The 20,777-nt window shown below is 44.5% G+C and overlaps 1 protein-coding gene across 11 annotated transcripts in view; it reads left to right on the top strand.

The window, feature by feature from the left end:
* Positions 1–20,777, top strand: part of LOC140726062 (dynactin subunit 1-like) — a 225,943-nt gene that overhangs the window by 83,244 nt on the left and 121,922 nt on the right. For 7 of the 11 annotated variants that reach the window (XM_073041988.1, XM_073041983.1, XM_073041984.1 and 4 more), the window contains 2 exons: positions 1,769–1,800; positions 2,454–2,474. In XM_073041988.1, the coding sequence (XP_072898089.1) occupies positions 1,769–1,800; positions 2,454–2,474 (53 nt within the window). The remainder of the gene's footprint in view (positions 1–1,768; positions 1,801–2,453; positions 2,475–20,777) is intronic. The other 4 variants (XM_073041980.1, XM_073041981.1, XM_073041978.1 and 1 more) reach the window with 1 other exon arrangement.

Genomic DNA, 20,777 nt, shown 5'->3' with positions numbered 1-20,777 from the left:
ATATGGTCCAGGTGCAGGTCAGTGGGACTGGGCAGAAAAATGGTTCAGCACAGCCAAGAAGGGCCAAAATGTTGTAATGTTCTATGATTCTGTGACAGGGGTCAAGGAAAATGGCAGGTGAACTAAATGAGTATTTTGCGTCAGTTTTCACTGTGGAAGACACAAGCAGTGTGCCTGATGTTGTAGTGTGTGAAAAAAGGGAAGTGGATGCAGTTGCTGTTACAAGAGAGAAGATGTTCAAAAAGCTGAAAAGGTACACAAGTCACCCTGACCAGAGGATGTGCACCCCAGGGGTCTCAAAAAGAGGTAGCGTTTGAGATTGTGGTGATATTAGAAATGATCTTTCAGAAATTATTGGACTCTGGCATGGTGCCAGAGGACTGGAAAATTGCAAATGTTACTCCACTCTTTAAGAAAGGAGGAAGGCAACAGAAAGGATATTATAGACCAGTTAGCCTAACCTCAGTGGTTGTGAAGATGTTGGAGTCAATTGTTAAGGATGAGGTGATGGAGTACTTTGTGGCACAGGACAAGGTAATACAAAGTCAGCATGGTTTTGTTAACTGAAAATCCTGCTTGACGAACCTGTTGGAATTTTTTGAGGAGATAACAAGTAGGATAGTAGGGGATGTAGTGAATGTTGTATATTTGGACTTTCAGAAGGCCTTTGATAAGGTGCCACACATGAGTCTGCTTACCAAGTTTAGAGCCTATGATATGACAGGCAAGTTACTAACATGGTTAGAGCATTGGCTGATCGGTAGGAGGTAGCGAGTAGGATTAAAAGAAACTGACTCCCTGAAATCCCTATGCAGAACCTTGTCAGTTGTCAGCTGAGGAAGAGGATTTCTTGGAATGTATATAGTTGGATGATCAACCATGATCATACTGAATGGCGGTGCAGGCTCGAAGGACCAATGGCCTACCCCTGCACCTATTTTCTATGTTTGTCCTACTCATGTCATTGGTACCTACATGGACCATAACTTCTGGCTGTTCACTGTCCCACTTAAGAATTCAAAGGACTCAATGCAAGATTGGACATGGCATCAAAGGTTATGGGGAGAAGGCTGGGAACTGGGGTTGAGGAGGAGATAGAAGAAAAGGATCAGCCATGATTGAATGGTGGAGCAGACTCGATGGGCCAGATGGCCTAATTCTGCTCCTATGTCTTATTGTCTTATGGCTGGGCTATTGGGGACAGGCAGGGTCCGGTGAGGGGTCCATGGAGCTCGGGTCTGGTGAGGGGTCCATCGAGCTCGGGTCTGGTGAGGGGTCCATCGAGCTCAGGTCTGGTGAGGGGTCCATTGAGCTGGGTGCCGGCAGGGTGGGGTGAGGGGTCCATCGAGCTCGGTGCCGGCAGGGTGGGGTGAGGGGTCCATCGAGCTCGGTGCCGGCAGGGTGGGGTGAGGGGTCCATCGAGCTCGGTGTCGGCAGGGTCCGGTGAGGGGTCCATCGAGCTCGGTGCCGGCAGGGTGGGGTGAGGGGTCCATCGAGCTCGGGTCCGGTGAGGGGTCCATCGCGCTCGGGTCCGGTGAGGGATCCATCGAGCTCGGGTCCGGTGAGGGGTCCATCGAGCTCGGGTCCGGTGAGGGGTCCATCGAGCTCGGGTCTGGTGAGGGGTCCATCGAGCTCGGTGTCGGCAGGGTCTGGTGCATGGTCTTTCCATCTTTGTGCTGGTGGAGCTTACTGTAGCTCATGGCAAACAAGGTGAGTGCTCTCTCAGTTCAGCATCATCACACTCACCTCTCTCCCTTCTCTTTTGCAGAGATTGCTGAGACACCTAAGAGCACTAAACTGGTGAGTAGTGGGCTCTGGTGGTCAGTGGGCAGCAAGCAGGCCTGCTTTTAATTTCCACAGGACTTGGGCAGTAGGCGAGGGTTTGTGGGTGTTCCCCTGTTGTCTGTCCTGCTGCTGGTCTGTCTGGGAGATGGGAAACCAGGATCATATCCCACTGGGGTAACCAAGCAACGTAATTAATAATATTGTTAGAAACCACCCGGTGACGAGAATTGTTGGCCACAGACCCACTGGGGTTTGTGTGGTCCTACTTTGGGGAGAGGGTCTCTAGCCCTATGACCCAACCACACAGCGTGGCTGACTCGGAGGTGAGGTGGGTTGTTGGAATGGTGCAGGGGCACTGAGCTGGGTGTGGCAATGCCAGCAGGATCTGAACCAATGCCCTTCCCCCACTAACTCACATCTGCTCTGAGACTCGCTCAAGCCCACCTCCTCATCTCAGCCCTCCTGCTGGCGGTTGATTGTGCAGAGTGCATTTGCAGTCTGCTAACACATGATACTTGCCAAGTGACCTGCAGCTCCTGTGTGTGGGTTGAGGCTCCAGAGTGCACCCTTACCCCTTCTTCTCCTGGCTCTGCTAGCAGTCCCACCGGGGGGCTGGCACATACTAACAGCTGTCTTAACCTTCTGCCTATACCATTCCCTTCATGCAGCGTGGAGCAAAGCCGAAAAAGGTGGTGCATGATTGCCCTCCTGTCTGTGCTTCAGTCAACGTCTGCCTGTACAGTTTCTGGGCATGTGCATCAATCCCATCACTGCCTGTACACTGTTCCTGTGCATCAATCCCATCACTGCCTGTACACAGTTCCTGTGCATCAATCCCATCACTGCCTGTACACAGTTCCTGTGCATCAATCCCATCACTGCCTGTACACAGTTCCTGTGCATCAATCCCATCACTGCCTGTACACAGTTCCTGTGCATCAATCCCATCACTGCCTGTACACAGTTCCTGTGCATCAATCCCATCACTGCCTGTACACAGTTCCTGTGCATCACACCCCTTTGCTGCTTGAGTAGGTCCCCTCTGTCAGTGTGACAATTACATCTCATTACTAACTGAAAAAATATCTGCTTTCAATGTGACAACCACAACCCATCACTGCCTGTACACGGTCCCTATGCATGTGCATCACACCCCATCACTGCTTGAACACACTCATTATCCATCACACCCCATTACTACCTGTTCACAGTCCCTGGGCATGTGCATCACACCCCATCACTGCTTGAACACACTCATTATCCATCACACCCCATTACTGCCTGTTCACAGTCCCTAGCTATGTGGATGAACCCCCCTCACTGCTTTGCCAAAGTCCTCTTTGTCAGTGTAGTAATTACACCCCATCACTGCATGAACACAATGTCTGGGCATGTGCATCACACCCCATCAATGACTATGCAGTCTCCTGTCAGAGTGACCATTGCACCCCATCACTGACTGTACACAGTTCCCTCTGTCAGTGTGACCATCGCACCCCATCAATGATGGTACACAGTCCTCTCTGTCAGTGTGACTGTCACACCACATCACTGACTGTACACAGTCCCCTCTGTCAGTGTGACTGTCACACCCAATCACTGATAGTACACAGTCCCCTCTGTCAGTGTGACTGTCACACCCCATCACTGACTGTACACAGTCCCCTCTGTCAGTGTGACCATCGCACCCCATCAATGACGGTACACAATCCTCTCTGTCAGTGTGACTGTCACACCACATCACTGATAGCATACAGTCCCCTCTGTCAGTGTGACTGTCGCACCCCATCACTGACTGTACACAGTCCTCTCTGTCAATGTGACTGTCACACCCCATCACTGACTGTACACAGTTCCCTCTGTCAGTGTCACTATCACACCCCATCACCCATTGTACATAGTCCCCTCTGTCAGTGTGACTATCACACCCCATCACCCATTGTACACAGTCCCCTCTGTCAGTGTGACTGTCACACCACATCACTGATAGCATACAGTCCCCTCTGTCAGTGTGACTGTTGCACCCCATCACTGACTGTACACAGTCCCCTCTGTCAATGTGACTGTCACACCCCATCACTGACTGTACACAGTTCCCTCTGTCAGTGTCACTATCACACCTCATCACGCATTGTACATAGTCCCCTCTGTCAGTGTGACTATCACACCCCATCACCCATTGTACACAGTCCCCTCTGTCAGTGTGACTATCACATCCCATCACCGAATGTACTCAGTCCCCTCTGTCAGTGCAATGCTGCACTGTTTATGAAGGCCATAAACCAGGATATTATGTTTAATTTGTGTAAGACGTTGATAAGACAAAACATGGAGTATGGTTTGCAGTACTCTCATCTACCTACAGGAAATATGTCAGTAGGAGTCCAAGAGTGTATAGAAAATTTACAAGAATATTGCTGGGAGTTGAGGATTTGAGCTATTGGAAAAGATTGAGCAAGTTAGGACTTTATTCTCTAAAATGTCTAAAGGAGGGAAGATTTGATAGGGGTATACAAAACTCTGAGGGGTATAGGTAGGGCAAATGCAAGCAGGCGTTTTACTCTGAGTTTGGCTGAGACTGCAACTATAGGTCATGGGTTAAGAGTGAAAGGTGAAATGTTTAAAGGGAACATGAGGGGGAGCTTCACTCAGCGGGCTGTGAGCAGAAGTGGTGGATACAGATTTGATTTCAATATTTAAGAGAAATTTGGATAGGCACATGGATGCGAGGGCTATGGAGGGCCATGGATTAGGTTCAGGTCAATGGGCCTGGGCAGATTATTGGTTCAGCACAGTTTAGATGGGCTTAAGGGCCTTTTCTGGCTTTAGTTTCTATTACATGTCAGAGGGGGTGGGGGGAAGCTGAGTCTTGCAGATCATTAAGAACTATCTCATAAAGTACTTGAATAAGGTATCGTAGGCCGTAGACCAAGTGCTGTTGAATAGGATCAGTGTAGGGTGGTACTTTGGTCATTTGTTTTTCTCACCAAGACACAATGAAAAACATGTCCGCACAGATCTGTACATTAGAACGCTGCAATGAGCTGGGACAAAGGAAAACAATGGAGCTAATTCTCCAGAGCTAACTCGTGAGCGGAGGAAAACACAGCAGAGATGTCAGAGGGAGGTTCGTTACCCAGAGTGCTCGGTGTGTGGAATGCCCTGCCGGGGATGTTAGTAGAAGCAGGTAGGTTAGATAGGCACATAGATGGTAGAAGGATTTAGGGCCATGTGGAAGGGAAGGGTTCAGATTGATCTTAAGAGTAGGTTAGAAGGTCAGCACTACATCATGGGCCAAATGTTTTATGTTTGTAATGTTTTGTGTTTGTAAAGTGTAACATCTACGGAGAAAGTGCATGTGGGTGGATAACATGGTGCAAGGTTACAACAAGGTAGATGGGTAGGTCTTTTTGTACTAGCAGACTTTTCAAAAGTCTTATGAGAGTGGGTTAGAAGCTGTTATTGAGCCTGGTGGTATGTGCTTTCAGGACTTTTGCATCTTCCTGATGGAAGAGTGGAGAACAGAATATATTCAGCGTGGGTGAGATAATTGATTTTGCTGGCTTCTTTATTGAGGCAGTGAGAAGTGTAGACAGAGTCCATGGAGGGAAGTTTTCTCTGCAGTTTCTTGTGGACACGGTTAGAAACATAGAAAAACCTGCAGCACAATACAGGCGCTTCGGCCCACAAGGCTGTGCCGAACATTTTTCTGAGCTCCGTGTACCTGTCCAGGAGTCTCTTACAAGACCCTATTGTATCCGCTTCTACCACCTTTGTCGGCAGCCCATTTCACGCACTCACCACTCTCTGTGTAAAATACTTACCCCTGACATCCCCTCTGTACCTACTTCCAAGCACCTTAAACCTGTGCCCTCTCGTGCTAGCTACTTAAGCCCTGGGAGAAAGCTTCTGACTCTCCACACGATCAATGCCTCTCATCATCTTATAGAGCAGTTGTACCAAGCTGTAATGCTTTCTGTGGTGCATCAATAAATATTGGTCAAGGTCAAACTGGACACATTGAATTTCTTCAACCTTCTGAGGAAGTAGAGGCACTAGTGAGCTTTCTTGCCTGTGACATCAGTGTATTTGGACTAGGACAGGCTATCAGTAACGTTAGCATGTAAGAACGTGAAGCGTCAACCTTCTCAACCTCAGCATGTGCATTGCCCCCTCCCCCCACCAATGACCAGCTTTCTTGTTTTGCTGACATTGAGATTAAGGTTGTGAAAGCACCTTGTCACTAAGCTTTCAGTCTCCTGTCTGTATTCCGACTCACGGTTGAGATCCTGCCCACTGCAGCCCACCATCTGCAAACTTACAAATGGAGTTAGAACAGCAATCTGGCCTCGGGGTTATGAGTGTGTAGGGAGAGAGTGGGGGCTGCAGATACAGCCTTGTGGAGGACCAGTGTTGAGGATAACTGTGGGAGAGGTTTTGCTCCTATCCTTAGTGATGTCAGTCTGTTGGTCAGAAAGTCACAGAGGGAGACTCCCAGGTCTCAGTTTGGTGATGAGTTTGCTTGGATTTATAGTATTGAAAGTGGAGCTGTAGTCAATAAGCAATAATCCAATAGAAGTGTCTTTACTGTAGAAGTAAAGCTGCAGAAGTGAATGTAGGGCAGGGAGACAGTGTCTGCTGTAGACAAATTGCTGTGGGTTGGGCTTGTCTCAGAGTCTGGAGTTGATGCATGCCATGACCAGCCTCTTGAAGCACTTCATCACGGTAGATGTCAGAGCCGCTGGGCAGTACATGCAGATGCTGGGCCAGAGGGTCTGTGTCTGTGCTGTCTAGTTCTTACATCCCAGCATGAGTATGGAGAACGTGCAAAACACCCACAGAATGGAAAAATAACTCCACAGTACTCAGTAAAGAGTTCACCTCTGTATTTGGTCTCTGAACAGAAACAGTCCTGGTCCCAGAAACAGGTTCAATTTGTGAAATTTGTTGTTTTGCAGCAGCAGTACAATGCAATACATTAAAAATACTATAAATTGCACTGTGTAATAAGTGTCTATATTACACACATATGTATATACATATGTATATGCGTGTACATATTTATATGTATGAACATAATATATATATCTTTTTTTCATTAATCAGCAGCTGTAGCTGTCTGGTGGGCTGAGTGACTTATAACATTATCACCATCCAGTCCCTCATGTGAACAACTAGTCTGTAGGAGTCTGTAAGATAAGCAAGAAGGCAGCAGACGACATGGAGAAACGTCATCTCCTTCACGTTTCTCCACATCGTCTGCTGTCTTCTTGCTTGTCTTATCCACAGTCCCTTCACCTCAATAATACTTAGTAAATATTTTGATGTAAAATCGTACTCCTGTAAAATGTGAAACTGTCAGAGTAACAGGTTGGCAGTTCACTCCATCATGAGGTTCTTGCACATCTCTGGAACAGTCTGCTGGGCCTCAAGGTAGCTTAAAAGGACAATAAAAGCTGCCTCAAAAGATCAGTAGTTCAATTTAATGTCAGAGAAAAGTATACAATATACATCCTGAAATGCTTTTTATAACCATATAACAATTACAGCACGGAAACAGGCCATCTCGGCACTTCTAGTCCATGTTCTTCGCAAAACATCCATGAAAACAGAGAAGTGCCCCAAAGAAGCAACGACAGTTAAACGTGAAAACTGCAAAGTCCCCCCAGCTCCCCCCTCCTGCGCATAAGCGTCAACATGGCAACGATATCCCCCTCTGGCAAAAAAAGCACACCCACTACCGAGCACAAGCGTGAACTAAGCGATAGCAAAGACACAGACCTTGCAATTACCCCAAAGACTATCGCATTTCATCCAGCATTCGACAAACCACAGGTTCTCTCCCTCCCTAATAAGGGAGAGGGAGGAGTCCCCCATTTTCACAGCGAGCGGGAGACATAACAACAACCCACTGGTTTATGATGTTCAAAAGTCTGTTTCATCGCTTTTTATGAGGTCTATGCCTGAAGATCGTAAAGACCTCGGGTCTTCGGGCCCACAGTGAAAGATTTTCCGGCCTCCCTAAGGACACACGAGTCTCCTGCCGTGACACTGACCCTCGATCTGCCTGTCTCCAGAGCCCCGAGATCTTAGGCTTCCAAACGCAAGGCCGCCTCTCAGGCCGAACCCCTGGCCTGCCGAACAATGGCCGGTCCTGAAACCCTGAGAATGGGTCCCATTCCAGCAAAGAACCGAAGTCTGCGTGTAACTCCAGGTCACGGACTTCAAAAGAACCCTGAAAGGGAAAAATAAAGATATATTAAAGATGGAAGTAGAGCTGTTTCCGAAGATGCAAGCAAAGGATTCGCTGTTTAGCGCCATCTTAACTCCGCCAACGGCTGCCATCCAGTGGCATAGTGCTACTTTGAGCAGCACTAAATCCCAACTTCCTGTTACATTACACCCTTTACAATTTGCTTATCACTCAGATTGGTCCAGTAATGATGCCACAGCCTCTGCACTCCATTCTGCCCTGTCTCACCTGGAAAATGGTGCTTCATACACCAGGATGCTGTTTAGCCACTTCAGGTTACTCCTCAGAAGCTGCTGGGTAAACCGTCTTTGTTGGACCTCAGCACTTCTCTCTGTAACTGGATCTTGGACAGAAACGCCATAGTCAATCCACATGGTCAGCAATACCTCTCGCCCCATCACACTGAGCATCAATGCTTCCCAGGGCTGCAGGGCTGTACTGCTAGATCCAGCTCAAACCAAGTCATCAGGTTCACTGATGGCACAGCAACGGTTGGCCTCATCATCAACAATGCCATGACAGCGTACAGAGAGGAGGTACAGAGATTGGTAAAATGGTGCAAGAATAACAGCTTCAGTATCAATGTGGACAAAATCAAAGAGATGATTGTGGTCTTTGGGAAGGCCCGGGCTGACCACTCCTCACTGCACATACACAGTTCTCTCCGTGCAGAGAGTTAGGACCACCAAGTTTCCAGGAGTGCACATAATGGGCAATCTCACCTGGTCCCTCAACACCAGCTCTTTAATGAAGAAAGCACAGCAGCACCTTCATCTTCATTTACTGAGGAGATTGAGTTGAACGAGACTTCCTAACCCCCCCCCCCCCCCCATCCCATTCTAATAACTTTGTACAGGATCTCTCTGTCTCCCCGCCCCCCACCACTGAGAGTGTCCTGACCGGATGTATCACTGCCTGGTATGAGAATTGCAAGGCATCTGACCACAAGACTCCTCAAAGGATTGTGAGGACTGCTGAGAGAATCATCTCTCCCTCCCATCAGAGGTATTTATCAGGAGTGCTGTGTATGCAGGGTCCTTGTCATTGTCAATGATCAGTCCTATTGGTCCATCAGTCTCTTTGACCCTGTACTATCTGGCAGGAGGTACTGTAGCAATAGGACAAAATGGGAAATGGCTTTTTTCCCTCAGGCCATGAGATGTCTGCCACCCAGATCTCATCTTGTATTAAGTGCCAGTACTGTTATATTGTTTACTTTTTAAACTTTTGTCCTGTGTGCATCTTATGGTAAATACCAATCTTCTGGAATATATTTTGTTTTTAGTTAATTTATTTGTGGTAATATTACTTGTGCACAACACAGTACATATAACTCACACACAACACATCTTGGAGAACTTGCTTCAGCTCTTCTGCAGACTTTGGTCTCACTTGCTTCTGTGACTCCAGGTAATCTAAGACAGCCTCAATGATGTTGCGATCAGGACTCCGTGGAGGCCATACCACCCGTAGCAGAACTCCTTGTTCTTTTCATAGTCATTGAAAAGTACAGCACAGAAACAGGCCCTTCAGCAAATTTGGTCTGTGTTGAACCACTTAACCTGTTTAGTCCCATTGATCTGCACCCAGACTATGGCCTCAATCCCCCGCCATCAATGTACCTATCCAAACTTGCCTTAAACGTTGAAATTGAGCTCACATGCATCACTTGCACTGGCAGTTCCTTCCACACTCGAACCACCCACTGAGTGAAGAAGTTTCTCCTCATGTTCCCCTTAAATATTTCACCTATCACCCTTAACCCATGACCTTCAGTTGTAGTCGCACCCAACCTCAATGGAAAATGCCTGCTTGTGTTTACCCTATCTATACCCTTCATAATTTTGTATACCTCTCTCAAATCTTCCTTCATTTATATGTTCTAGAGAATAAAGTCCTAACCTCTTCAATCTTCCCTTATAACTCAGGTTCTCCGGTCATAGCGACATCCTTGTAAATTTTCTCTGTACTCTACATCTGACCAGAACTACAGACAATACTCCAAATTAGGCCTCACTGTGCCTTATATAACTTCAGCATAACATTGCATCTCCTGTAGTCAATACATTGATTTATGAAGACCAATGTGCCAAAAGCTTTCTTTCTCTGAAGATAGTTCTTTATGACCTTGGCTGTGTATTTGGGGTGGTTATCCTGCTGCAGAATGAAGTTGGGACTGGTTAGATATCTTCTTGATGGTTTTGTGTGATGGATGAGAATCTGTTTGTTCTCAGCAATGAGGATTCCATTAATTCTGACAAGATCACCAACTCCATTTGCAGAAATGCAGCTGCAGTCCTGCAGGGTACCCCTCTGTGCTCCACTGTTGGCTGTGGACACTCATCCATGTAGCGTTCTGCAGCTCTTCGATAAACAAACTGCCTCCTGTTTGAACCAAAAAATTTCAAATTTTGACTTGTCGGTCCAGAATATTTGCTGCCATTGTTTGACACCTCTGTCCTTGTGTTTTTGTGAGTAGGTGAGTCTCTTGGCTTTGTTTTTGTTTCGAAGGAATGGCTTTATAGGTCTTCCATGAGGACCATTTCTGACAAGACTTCTCTGGACTTGTAGAGGGGTGTACTTGGGTTCCAGTAGTTTCTTTAAATTCAGAGTTGATAGTAGTGCTGGACGACTTCCAATTTAGAAGAGACCTTAGTTAGATGAATCTCTTGTCTGCTGCACTCAGTGGCTGTGGCCAACCACTGCGTTTCTGCTCCTCGACCTTCTCTGTTTCTTTGTGCTTCTTCACAAGAGCTTGGACAGCTCATCATGAAACACCTATCTGTCGTGAAATTTCTGCTTGGGGGAGACCTTGTTGCCTTGTGTCCTGTTGCTATGCTCACTCTTGCCATGGTGCAAGAATTGATGATTTGAAGGTTAAACTGTCATATTTGCCATACCCTCACTTTTTAGCTGGGTTGAACTTGGCCCAGTTTGATTACTTCTTCACCGTTTCTGTTTCAGTTAATCAGTTTAGTTCACTCAACCCAATTGATCATTAGCACCTGTTTGTTATCTTTGTTTAATCATGCACGGGCTACATATCTACAATGTAATCAAGTTTTCATTGGAAAAGTTGATTACTTACTATGTTTCTTTAACATTTATTGGAAAGTGTATGTTTGAAAATCTAAAAAATTGCTCTTTTCTACTGACACACTAATGCAAAAGACTCAAAATATTAAAACAAAATTGATATCAAATATCTAGAGTGTCTAAGATTTTTGTACAGTACTGTATATATAAGTAAACAAAATAATATTTCTCCAGCAACACACACACAAAATGCTGGGGGAACGCAGCAGGCCAGGCAGCATCTATAGGGAGAAGCGCTGTCAATGTTTTGGGCCGAGACCCTTTGTCAGGTCCTGATGAAGGGTCTCGGCCTGAAACGTCGACAGCGCTTCTCCCTATAGATGCTGCCTGGCCTGCTGCGTTCCACCAGCATTTTGTGTGTGTCGCTTGAATTTCCAGCATCTGCAGATTTCCTCGTGTTAATATTTCTCCAGACCGTGGGGCACCCACAAAACTTATATTGTGCACAGCACATAAAACAATATTACAAATAAATTAACAAAATATTCAAATGGCATATAGTAAAGCACAGTCCAGGTAAACAGCCCACTGTCCTAGTGACAAGGTCTTGGTGTGGCAGGGTACTCATTAGCCTCACAGACTGGGAGAAGAAGCTGAGCTCTGATGCTCCTGTTCCTCCCTCCTGAAGTTCAACTTCAACTTAAACTTGAAGTAATGAATGCATAGTTGCTCCTCGACAGTCCCCAGAGCGGTTGCAGAATCTGTAGAGAGTTTGGACAGTGCTCACACTCTCTGGAACCAGCTCATGCAGCGCTGTGGGATTGTGAACATCACGCTCTCAGGGCTATTCACTTTTCGTATGTCCTCCTTTGCTTTGGACCTCGGTTCTCCAGATTTTCCATGCAAACAGTATTCGGAGCAGATAAGGGGTCTTGTCATGAAAAATTGACTGTTTCCCTCTTCCCTTTTTGCTCTTTTGCACTATTTATTTAAATAATATAATATATTTTTATTGTAATTCATAGGCTTTCATCTATTGCAATGTACTGCTGCTACAAAACGACAAATTTTGTGACATTTGTCAGTGGTATTTAAACTGTTTGTAATTCTTCAGAAGCTGCCTAAGCTGCTGAGCTTCTCCTGCAGTTTGTTAGTTCCTCCAACTGCTATCCCTTGTTTCTCACTAAATACACCTTCAGCTTCTCTGCCATGGCTATTCTTCATTATTCAAGCTAGCAAGTAATATCAAAGTGGATAGTAAAAGTTTTATCAAGTATGTTAAAAATAAAAGAGAAATGAGAGTGGATAGAGGACCACTAGAAAATGAGACAGGAAAAATAATAATGGGGGACAAGGAGATGGCTGATGGACTAAATGGGTATTGTACATCAGTTTTCACTATGGAAGACACAAGCAGTGTGCCTGATGTTGTAGTGTGTGAAAAAAGGGAAGTGGGTGCAGTTACTACTACAAGAGAGAAAGTGCTCAAAAAGCTGAAAGACCTAAAGGTATATAAGTCACCCAGGGCAGATGAACTGCACGCTAGGGTTCTGTAAGAGGAAGCGTTAGAGATTGTGGTAGCATTAGAAATGATCTTTCAGAAATCATTGGATTCAGAAATCACTCTGGCATAGTGCCAGAGGACTGGAAAATTGCAAATTGTTACTCCACTCTTTAAGAAAGGAGGAAGACAACAGAAACTAGATTATAGACCAGTTAGCCTGACCTCAGTGGTTGGGAAGATGTTGGAGTTAATTGTTAAGGATAAGAATATGGAGCATTTGATGACACAGGACATGATAGTACAAAGTCAGCATGGTTTCCTTCAGTGAAAATCCTGCCTGACGAACCTATTGGAATTATTTGAGGAGATTACAAGTAGGATTTGGAGGAATTTAAGGTGGGGTGTTATATGGGAGGCAGGGTTTAAGGGTCAGCATAACATTGTGGGCCGAAGGTCCTGTACTGTGCTGTACTATTCTATGTTCTATAGATAAAGGGGATGCAGTGGATGTTGTATATTTGGATTTTCAGGAAGTCTTTGACAAGGGGCCACACAAGAGGCTGCATACCAAGTTCAGAGCCCATGGTATTATAGGAAAGTTACTAACATGGTTAAAGCATTGGCTGATTGGCAGAAGGCAGCGAGTGGGAATAAAAGGATCCTTTTCTGGTTGGTTGCCAGTGACCAGTGGTGTTCTGCAGGGGTCGGTGTTGGGACCACTTCTTTTTATCAATGATTTAAATGATGGAATAGACGGCTTTGTTGCCAAGTTTGCAGATGATACGAAGATTGGTGGAGAAACAGGTAGTGTTGAGGAAACGGGTAGGATGCAGAAGGACTTAGACAGATTAGGAGAATGGGCAAGAGAGTGGCAAATGAAGTACAACGTTGGAAAATGCATGGTCATGCACTTTGCTAGTAGAAATAACTCTGCAGACTATTTTATAAATGGGGAGAAATTCCAGGAATCTGAGATACAAAGAGACTTGGGAGTCCTTGTGCAGAACACCCTAAAGGTTAACTTGCAGGTTGAGTCGGTGGTGAGGAAGGCAAATGCAATGTTTGCATTAATTTCAAGAGGTCTGGAATACAAGAGCAACGATGTGATGCTGAGGCTTTATAAGGTACTGGTGAAGCCACACCTTGAGAATTGTGAACAGTTTTGGGCCCCTCATCTTAGAAAAGATGTGTGGCATTGGAGAAGGCCCAGAGGAGGTTCACTAGGATGATTCCAGAAATGAAAGGGTTATCATATGAGGAATGTTTGATGGCTCTGGGTCTGTACTCGCTGGAATTCAGAAGGATGAGGGGGATCTCATTGAAACCTGTTGAATATTGAAAGGCCCAGACAGAGTAGATGTGGATAGGATGTTTCCCATGCTGGAGAGTCTAGGAGAAGAGGGCACAGCCTCAGGATAGAGGGCACCCTTTCAAAACAGAGAGGCAGAGAAATTTCTTTAGCCAATGGGTGGTGAATTTGTGAAATTTATTGCCACATGCAGCTGTGGAGGCCAGGTTGTTGGGTGTTTTAAAGTAAGAGATTGATAGGTTCTTGATTGGACGTGGCTTCAAAGGTTATGGGGAGAAGGCCAGGAACTGGGGTTGAGGAGGAGATAAAAAAGAGATCAGCCATGATTGAATAGTGGAACAGACACGATGAGCCAGATGGCCTAATTCTGCTGCTCTGTCTTTTGGTCTTAAGGTTCTAAATCTCCCATCTCACTGAAAACCGCACTGGTTGTTTTCTGTGACTGTTTTTCACAGTTTGCTATCGTTCTCTCTTCTCTGGTCGGTGGTCTGATTTTTAAGACCAATCTGCAGAATCTCACCGCTTTTTGTAGAAAGTGTAATTTCTCCTCTAATCCTGCAGTAGGACACTCTTCCTGTTACGTGAGTGTATCAGGTTGAACTATTTCCGTAAATCATGCCTCTGCCTGCCCATTTTGGATGTGTTGTTCCCAGTCTACTACAGGCTACCGGTCCCCTCCACCTTACACATAAAGTTCAGAACCCTGCCTTTAGTCTGAAAGACATTATGTTCAGGCTTCCTGGTAAATTCTGTAATAATGTGGTCTCCTGGGATAACCACATTACACGGCTATAAATTAACCCTTAACATACTGCTCTAGAAATTCACAAATTCCTGGGAAGTAGATGAGATGGAGTCATAGAGTAATGCAACATGGAGAGAGGCTATTTGGCCCAACCAGTCCATGGTGCTTACCCAGGTAGCCTCAATTTCCTGCGTTCAGCCCACATCCTTCCAAGCCCATCCCTCCAAGTGCTTCTCAAATGATATTTCTCAGCCCACATTTCCAGCTGGTCGATATCTTGCTGAATCCTTTGACAATGTCAGTTTCCACATGTCATATAACCATATAACAATTACAGCATGGAAACAGGCCATCTCAGTCCTTCTAGTCCGTGCCGAATGCTTACTCTCACCCAGTCCCAGCCTACCTGCACTCAGCCCATAACCCTCCATTCCCTTCCTGTCCATATACCTATCCAATTTTTTTTAAATGACAAAATCGAACCTGCCTCTACCACTTCTACTGGAAGCTCATTCCACACAGCTACCACTCTGTCAGTAAAGAAATTCCCCCTCGTGTTACCCCTAAACTTTTGCCCCTTAACTCTCAACTCATGTCCTCTTGTTTGGATCTCCCCACTCTCGATGGAAAAAGCCTATCCACGTCAACTCTATCGATCCCCCTCATAATTTTAAATACCTCTATCAAGTCCCCCCTCAACCTTCTACGCTCCAAAGAATAAAGACATAACTTGTTCAACCTTTCTCTGTAACTTAGGTGCTGAAACCCAGGTAACATTCTAGTAAATCTCTGTACTCTCTCTATTTTGTTGACATCTTTCCTATAATTCAGCAACCAGAACTGGACACAATACTCCACTCCAGATTTGGCCTCACCAATGCCTTGTACAATTTTAACATTACATCCCAACTCCTATACTCGATGTTCTGATTTATAAAGGCCAGCATACCAAAAGCTTTCTTCATCACACTATCCACATGAAATCCCACCTTCAGGGAACTATGCACCATTATTCCTAGATCAATCTGTTCTACTCTACTGCATTCCTCAATGCCCTACCATTTACCATGTATGTCCTATTTTGATTAGTCCTACCAAAATGTAGCATCTCACAATTATCAGCATTAAACTCCATCTGCCATCTTTCAGCCCACTCTTCTAACTGGCCTAAATCTCTCTGCAAGCTTTGAAAACCTACTTCATTATCCACAACGCCACCTATTTTAGTATCATCTGCATACTTACTAATCCAATTTACCACCCCATCATCTAGATCATTAATGTATACGACAAACAACATTGGACCCAGTACAGATCCCTGAGGCACACCACTAGTCACTGGCCTCCAACCTGACAAACAGTTATCCACCACTACTCTCTGGCATCTCCCATCCAGCCACTATTGAATCCATTTCATTACTTCAATATTAATACCTAATGATTGAACCTTCCTAACTAACCTTTTGTGTGGAACCTTGACAAAGGCCCTACAGAAGTCCATATAGACAACATCCAGTGCTTTACCCTCGTCAACTTTTCTAGTAACCTCTTCAAAAAATTCAATAAGATATGTCAAACATGACCTTCCACACACAAATCCATGTTGACTGTTCCTAATCAGACCCTGTCTATCCAGATAATTATATATACCATCTCTAAGAATACTTTCCATTAATTTACCCACCACTACGTTAAACTTACAGGTCGATGATTGCTAGGTTTACTCTTAGAACCCTTTTTAAACAATGGAACAACATGAGCAATATGCCAATCCTCCGGCACCATCCCCATTTCTAATGACATTTGAAATATTTCTGTCAGAGCCCCTGGCTATTTTACACTAACTTCCCTCAAGGTTCTAGGGAATATCCTGTCAGGATCCGGAGATTTATCCACTTTTATATTCTTTAAAAGAGCCGGTACTTCCTCTTCTTTAATCATCATAGTTTCCATAACTACCCTACTCGTTTCCCTTACCTTACACAATTCAATATCCTTCTCCTTAGTGAATATCGAAGAAAAGAAATTGTTCAAAATCTCTCCCATCTCTTTCGGCTCCACACATAGCTGTCCACTCTGATTCTCTAAGGGACCAATTTTATCCCTCACTATCCTTTTGCTATTAATATAACTGTAGAAACCCTTTGGATTTATTTTCACCTTACTTGCCAAAGCAACCTCATATCTTCTTTTAGCTTTTCTAATTTCTTAAGATTCTTTTTACATTCTTTATATTCCTTGAGCACCTCATTTACTCCATGCTGCCTATATTTGTTGTAGATCTCCCTCTTTTTCCGAGCCAAGCTTCTAATATCCCTTGAAAACCATGGCGCTCTCGAACTTTTAACCTTTCCTTTCAACCTAACAGGAACATAAAGATTCTGTACCCTCAAAATTTCACCTTTAAATAACCTCCATTTCTCTATTACATCCTTCCCACAAAAAAGATTGTCCCAATCCACTCCTTCTAAATCCTTTCGCATCTCCTCAAAGTTAGCCTTTCTCCAATCAAAAATCTCAACCCTGGGTCCAGTCCTGTCCTTCTCCATAATTATATTGAAACTAATGGCATTGTGATCACTGGACCCGAAGTGCTCCCCAACACATACCTCCATCACCTGACCTATCTCATTCCCTAACAGGAGATCCAACACTGCCCCTTCTCTAGTTGGTACCTCTATGTATTGCTGCAAAAAACTATCCTGCACACATTTTACAAACTCCAAACCATCCAGCCCTTTTACAGAATGGGCTTCCCGGTCTATGTGTGGAAAATTAAAATCTCCCACCTTTTTTTTGTGTTGTCAGCAAATTTGCTAATCAGCTGTCTTTTCTGTATCACAAACAGCAAAGATCCCAGTGCACATCCGTCCAGAACACCACTAGTCACTGACCTCAGCCAGGTCAGAGATCACAAACAGCAGAGATCCAATATGAATCCGTGGGGAACACCACCAGCCAGAGTAATATCACAGACAGCAGAGATCCCAGTACAGATCCCTGTGGAACACCATCCATCAGAGTAATATCACAGACAGCAGAGATCCCAGTACAAATCCCTGTGGAACACCATCTATCAGAGTAACATCACAGACAGCAGAGATCCCAGTACAGATCCCTGTGGAACACCATCTATCAGAGTAATATCACAGACAGCAGAGATCCCAGTACAGATCCCTGTGGAACACCATCTATCGGAGTAATATCACAGACAGCAGAGATCCCAGTACAAATCCCTGTGGAACACCATCTATCAGAGTAACATCACAGACAGCAGAGATCCCAGTACAGATCCCTGTGGAACACCATCTATCAGAGTAATATCACAGACAGCAGAGATCCCAGTACAGATCCCTGTGGAACACCATCTATCGGAGTAATATCACAGACAGCAGGGATCCCAGTACAGATCCCTGTGGAACACCATCTATCAGAGATCTCCAGCCAGAGTAAGAGTCCACCATCACTGCCCTCTGTCTCCTGTTCCCAAGCCATTCAACCCGGTCTCTCACGTCTGTTGGAAGTTAACAAACTAAGGTTTTATAGAGCTGCAACGTTAGCTCCCGGCTCTTGAACTCAGCCCCCTGACTAATGAAGACCAACACTCGGCATATCTTTTTAACCACCAGATTAGACTGTGCCAATTCCACTTATCTTTGATGAAAAGAACTGTGAAGACTTAAGTAAGCCTAACATTTTTAGGGAACCTTGGCTTTTGTGGGATATTTAGACCCTGGTTAAGAAAAGGAGGGAAGTGCACGGCAGGTAGGAATGAATGAGCTGCTTGAGGACTATGAGAACTGCAAGAGAACACCTGAGGAAATTCAGGAGGGCTAAATGAAGGCTGAAGGTTGCTCTAGCAGACAAGGTGAAAGAGAATCCTAAGGGTTTAAATTAAATTAAAAACTAACAGAAGGCAACTAAAAAGCCAAAAGGAAAGAAAAGATGAAATATAAAGGTAGCTAGCCAGCTATATTAAAGAGGTTATCAAAATTATTTTCACATATACGAAGAGTAAAAGAGAGGTGAGAATCAATATCAGACTGCTGGAAAATGATGATGAAAAGGTAGTAATGGGAGATAAAGAAATGATGGACAAACAGAATAAGTGTTTTGCATCAGTCTTCACTGTGGAAGACACTCAGTATGTCTTAGAGTTGCAACTATTATTGCTATTGCTTTGGAGAAGGTGCCTGGAAAACTGAATTATCTGAAGGTAGATAAGACACCAGGAGCAGATGGTATACACTCCAAGGTTCAGAAAGAGGTGGCTGAAGAGATTGCAGAAACATTAGTAATAATCTTTCAAGAATCAATAGATTCTGGAGTGGTTCCAGAAGAACCTTTGACAAGGTTCCGCATGGAAGGTTAGTTAGGAAGGTTCAATCGTTAGGTATTAATATTGAAGTAGTAAAATGGACTCAACAATGGCTGGATGGGAGATGCCAGAGAATAGTGGTGGATAACTGTTTGTCAGGTTGGAGGCCGGTGACTAGTGGTGTGCTTTAGGGATCTGTACTGGGTCCAATGTTGTTTGTCATATGCATTAATGATCTGGATGATGGGGTGGTAAATTGGATTAGTAAGTATGCAGATGATACTAAGGTAGGTGGTGTTGTGGATAATGAAGTAGGCTTTCAAAGTTTGCAGAGAGATTTAGGCCAGTTAGAAGAGTGGGCTGAACGATGGCAGATGGAGTTTAATGCTGAAAAGTGTGAGATGCTACATTTTGGTAGGAATAATCCAAATAGGACATACGTGGTAAATGGTAGGGCATTGAAGAATGCAGTAGAACAGAGTGATCTAGGAATAATGGTGCATAGTTCCCTGAAGGTGGAATCTCATGTGGATAGTGTGGTGAAGAAAGCTTTTGGCATGTTGGCCTTTATAAATCAGAGCATTGAATATAGGAGTTGGGATGTAATGTTAAAATTGTACAGGGCATTGGTAAGGCCGAATTTGGAGTATTGTGTCCAGTTCTGGTCGCTGAATTATAGGAAAGATGTCAACAAAATAGAGAGAGTACAGAGAAGATTTACTAGAACGTTACCTGGTTACAGGGAAAGATTGAACAAGTTAGGTCTTTTTGGAACGTAGAAGGTTGAGGGGAGACTTGATAGAGGTATTTAAAATTATGACGAGGATAGATAGAGTTGACGCGGATAGTCTTTTTCCGTTGAGAGTAGGGGAGATTCAAACAAGAGGACATGAGTTGAGAGGGGGCAAAAGTTTAAGGGTAAAACGAGGGGGAATTTCTTTACTCAGAGAGTGGTAGCTGTGTGGAATGAGCTTCCAGTAGAAGTGGTAGAGGCAGGTTCGGTATTGTCATTTAAAGTAAAATTGGATAGGTATATGGACAGGAAAGGAATGGAGGGTTATGGGCTGAGTGCGGGTCAGTGGGACTAGGTGAGAGTAAGCGTTTGGCACGGACTAGAAGGGCAGAGATGGCCTGTTTCTGTGCTGTAATTGTTATGTGGTTATATGGACTGTAAAATTCCAAATGGCACTCCACTCTTGAAGAGTGAGATAGAAAAAAGGAAATTATAGACTAGTTAGTCTGACTTCAGTGGCTGGAAAGATGTTGGAGTCCATTTTAATGAGGTTTTGGGGTACTTGGAGGCACATGATAAGAGAGTTTAAGGTAAAAGGACCTTTAGGGGCAAGTGATCATAATATCGAATTAAACCTGAAAGTTAAGAGAAGGAAAGTCAAATGTATTACAGTAGAGTAAAGATAATTACAGAGGCATGAGAGAGGAGCTGGCCAGAATTAAAAAGGTAAAGATATAAATTGAAAGTAAGCTAGACAGTAATATTAAAGAGGATACCAAAAGTTTTTTCAGATACATAAATTGTAAAAGAGGAGAAAGTGGATATTGGATCATGGGAAAATGATGCTGGAGAAGTAGTAATGGGTAACAAGGAAATGATGGATGAAGCGAATAAGTATTGTGTATCAGTTTTCACTGTGGAAAACACTAGCAATATGTGGAAGTGCTGGGTGTCAGGGGTCATGATGTATATGAAGTTACCATTACAAGGCTCTTGGGAAACTGAAAGGTCTGAAGGTAAGTAAGTCACCTGGGCCAGATGGTGTACACCCCAGGGTTCTGACAGAGGTGGCTGAAGGGATAGTGGAGGCATTA

This window comes from Hemitrygon akajei, chromosome 4 (genome assembly GCF_048418815.1).
Source record: "Hemitrygon akajei chromosome 4, sHemAka1.3, whole genome shotgun sequence".
Taxonomy (NCBI): domain Eukaryota; kingdom Metazoa; phylum Chordata; class Chondrichthyes; order Myliobatiformes; family Dasyatidae; genus Hemitrygon; species Hemitrygon akajei.
The sequence above is the reverse complement of the archived record's forward strand: the minus strand, read 5'-3'. Positions and strand labels throughout refer to the sequence as shown.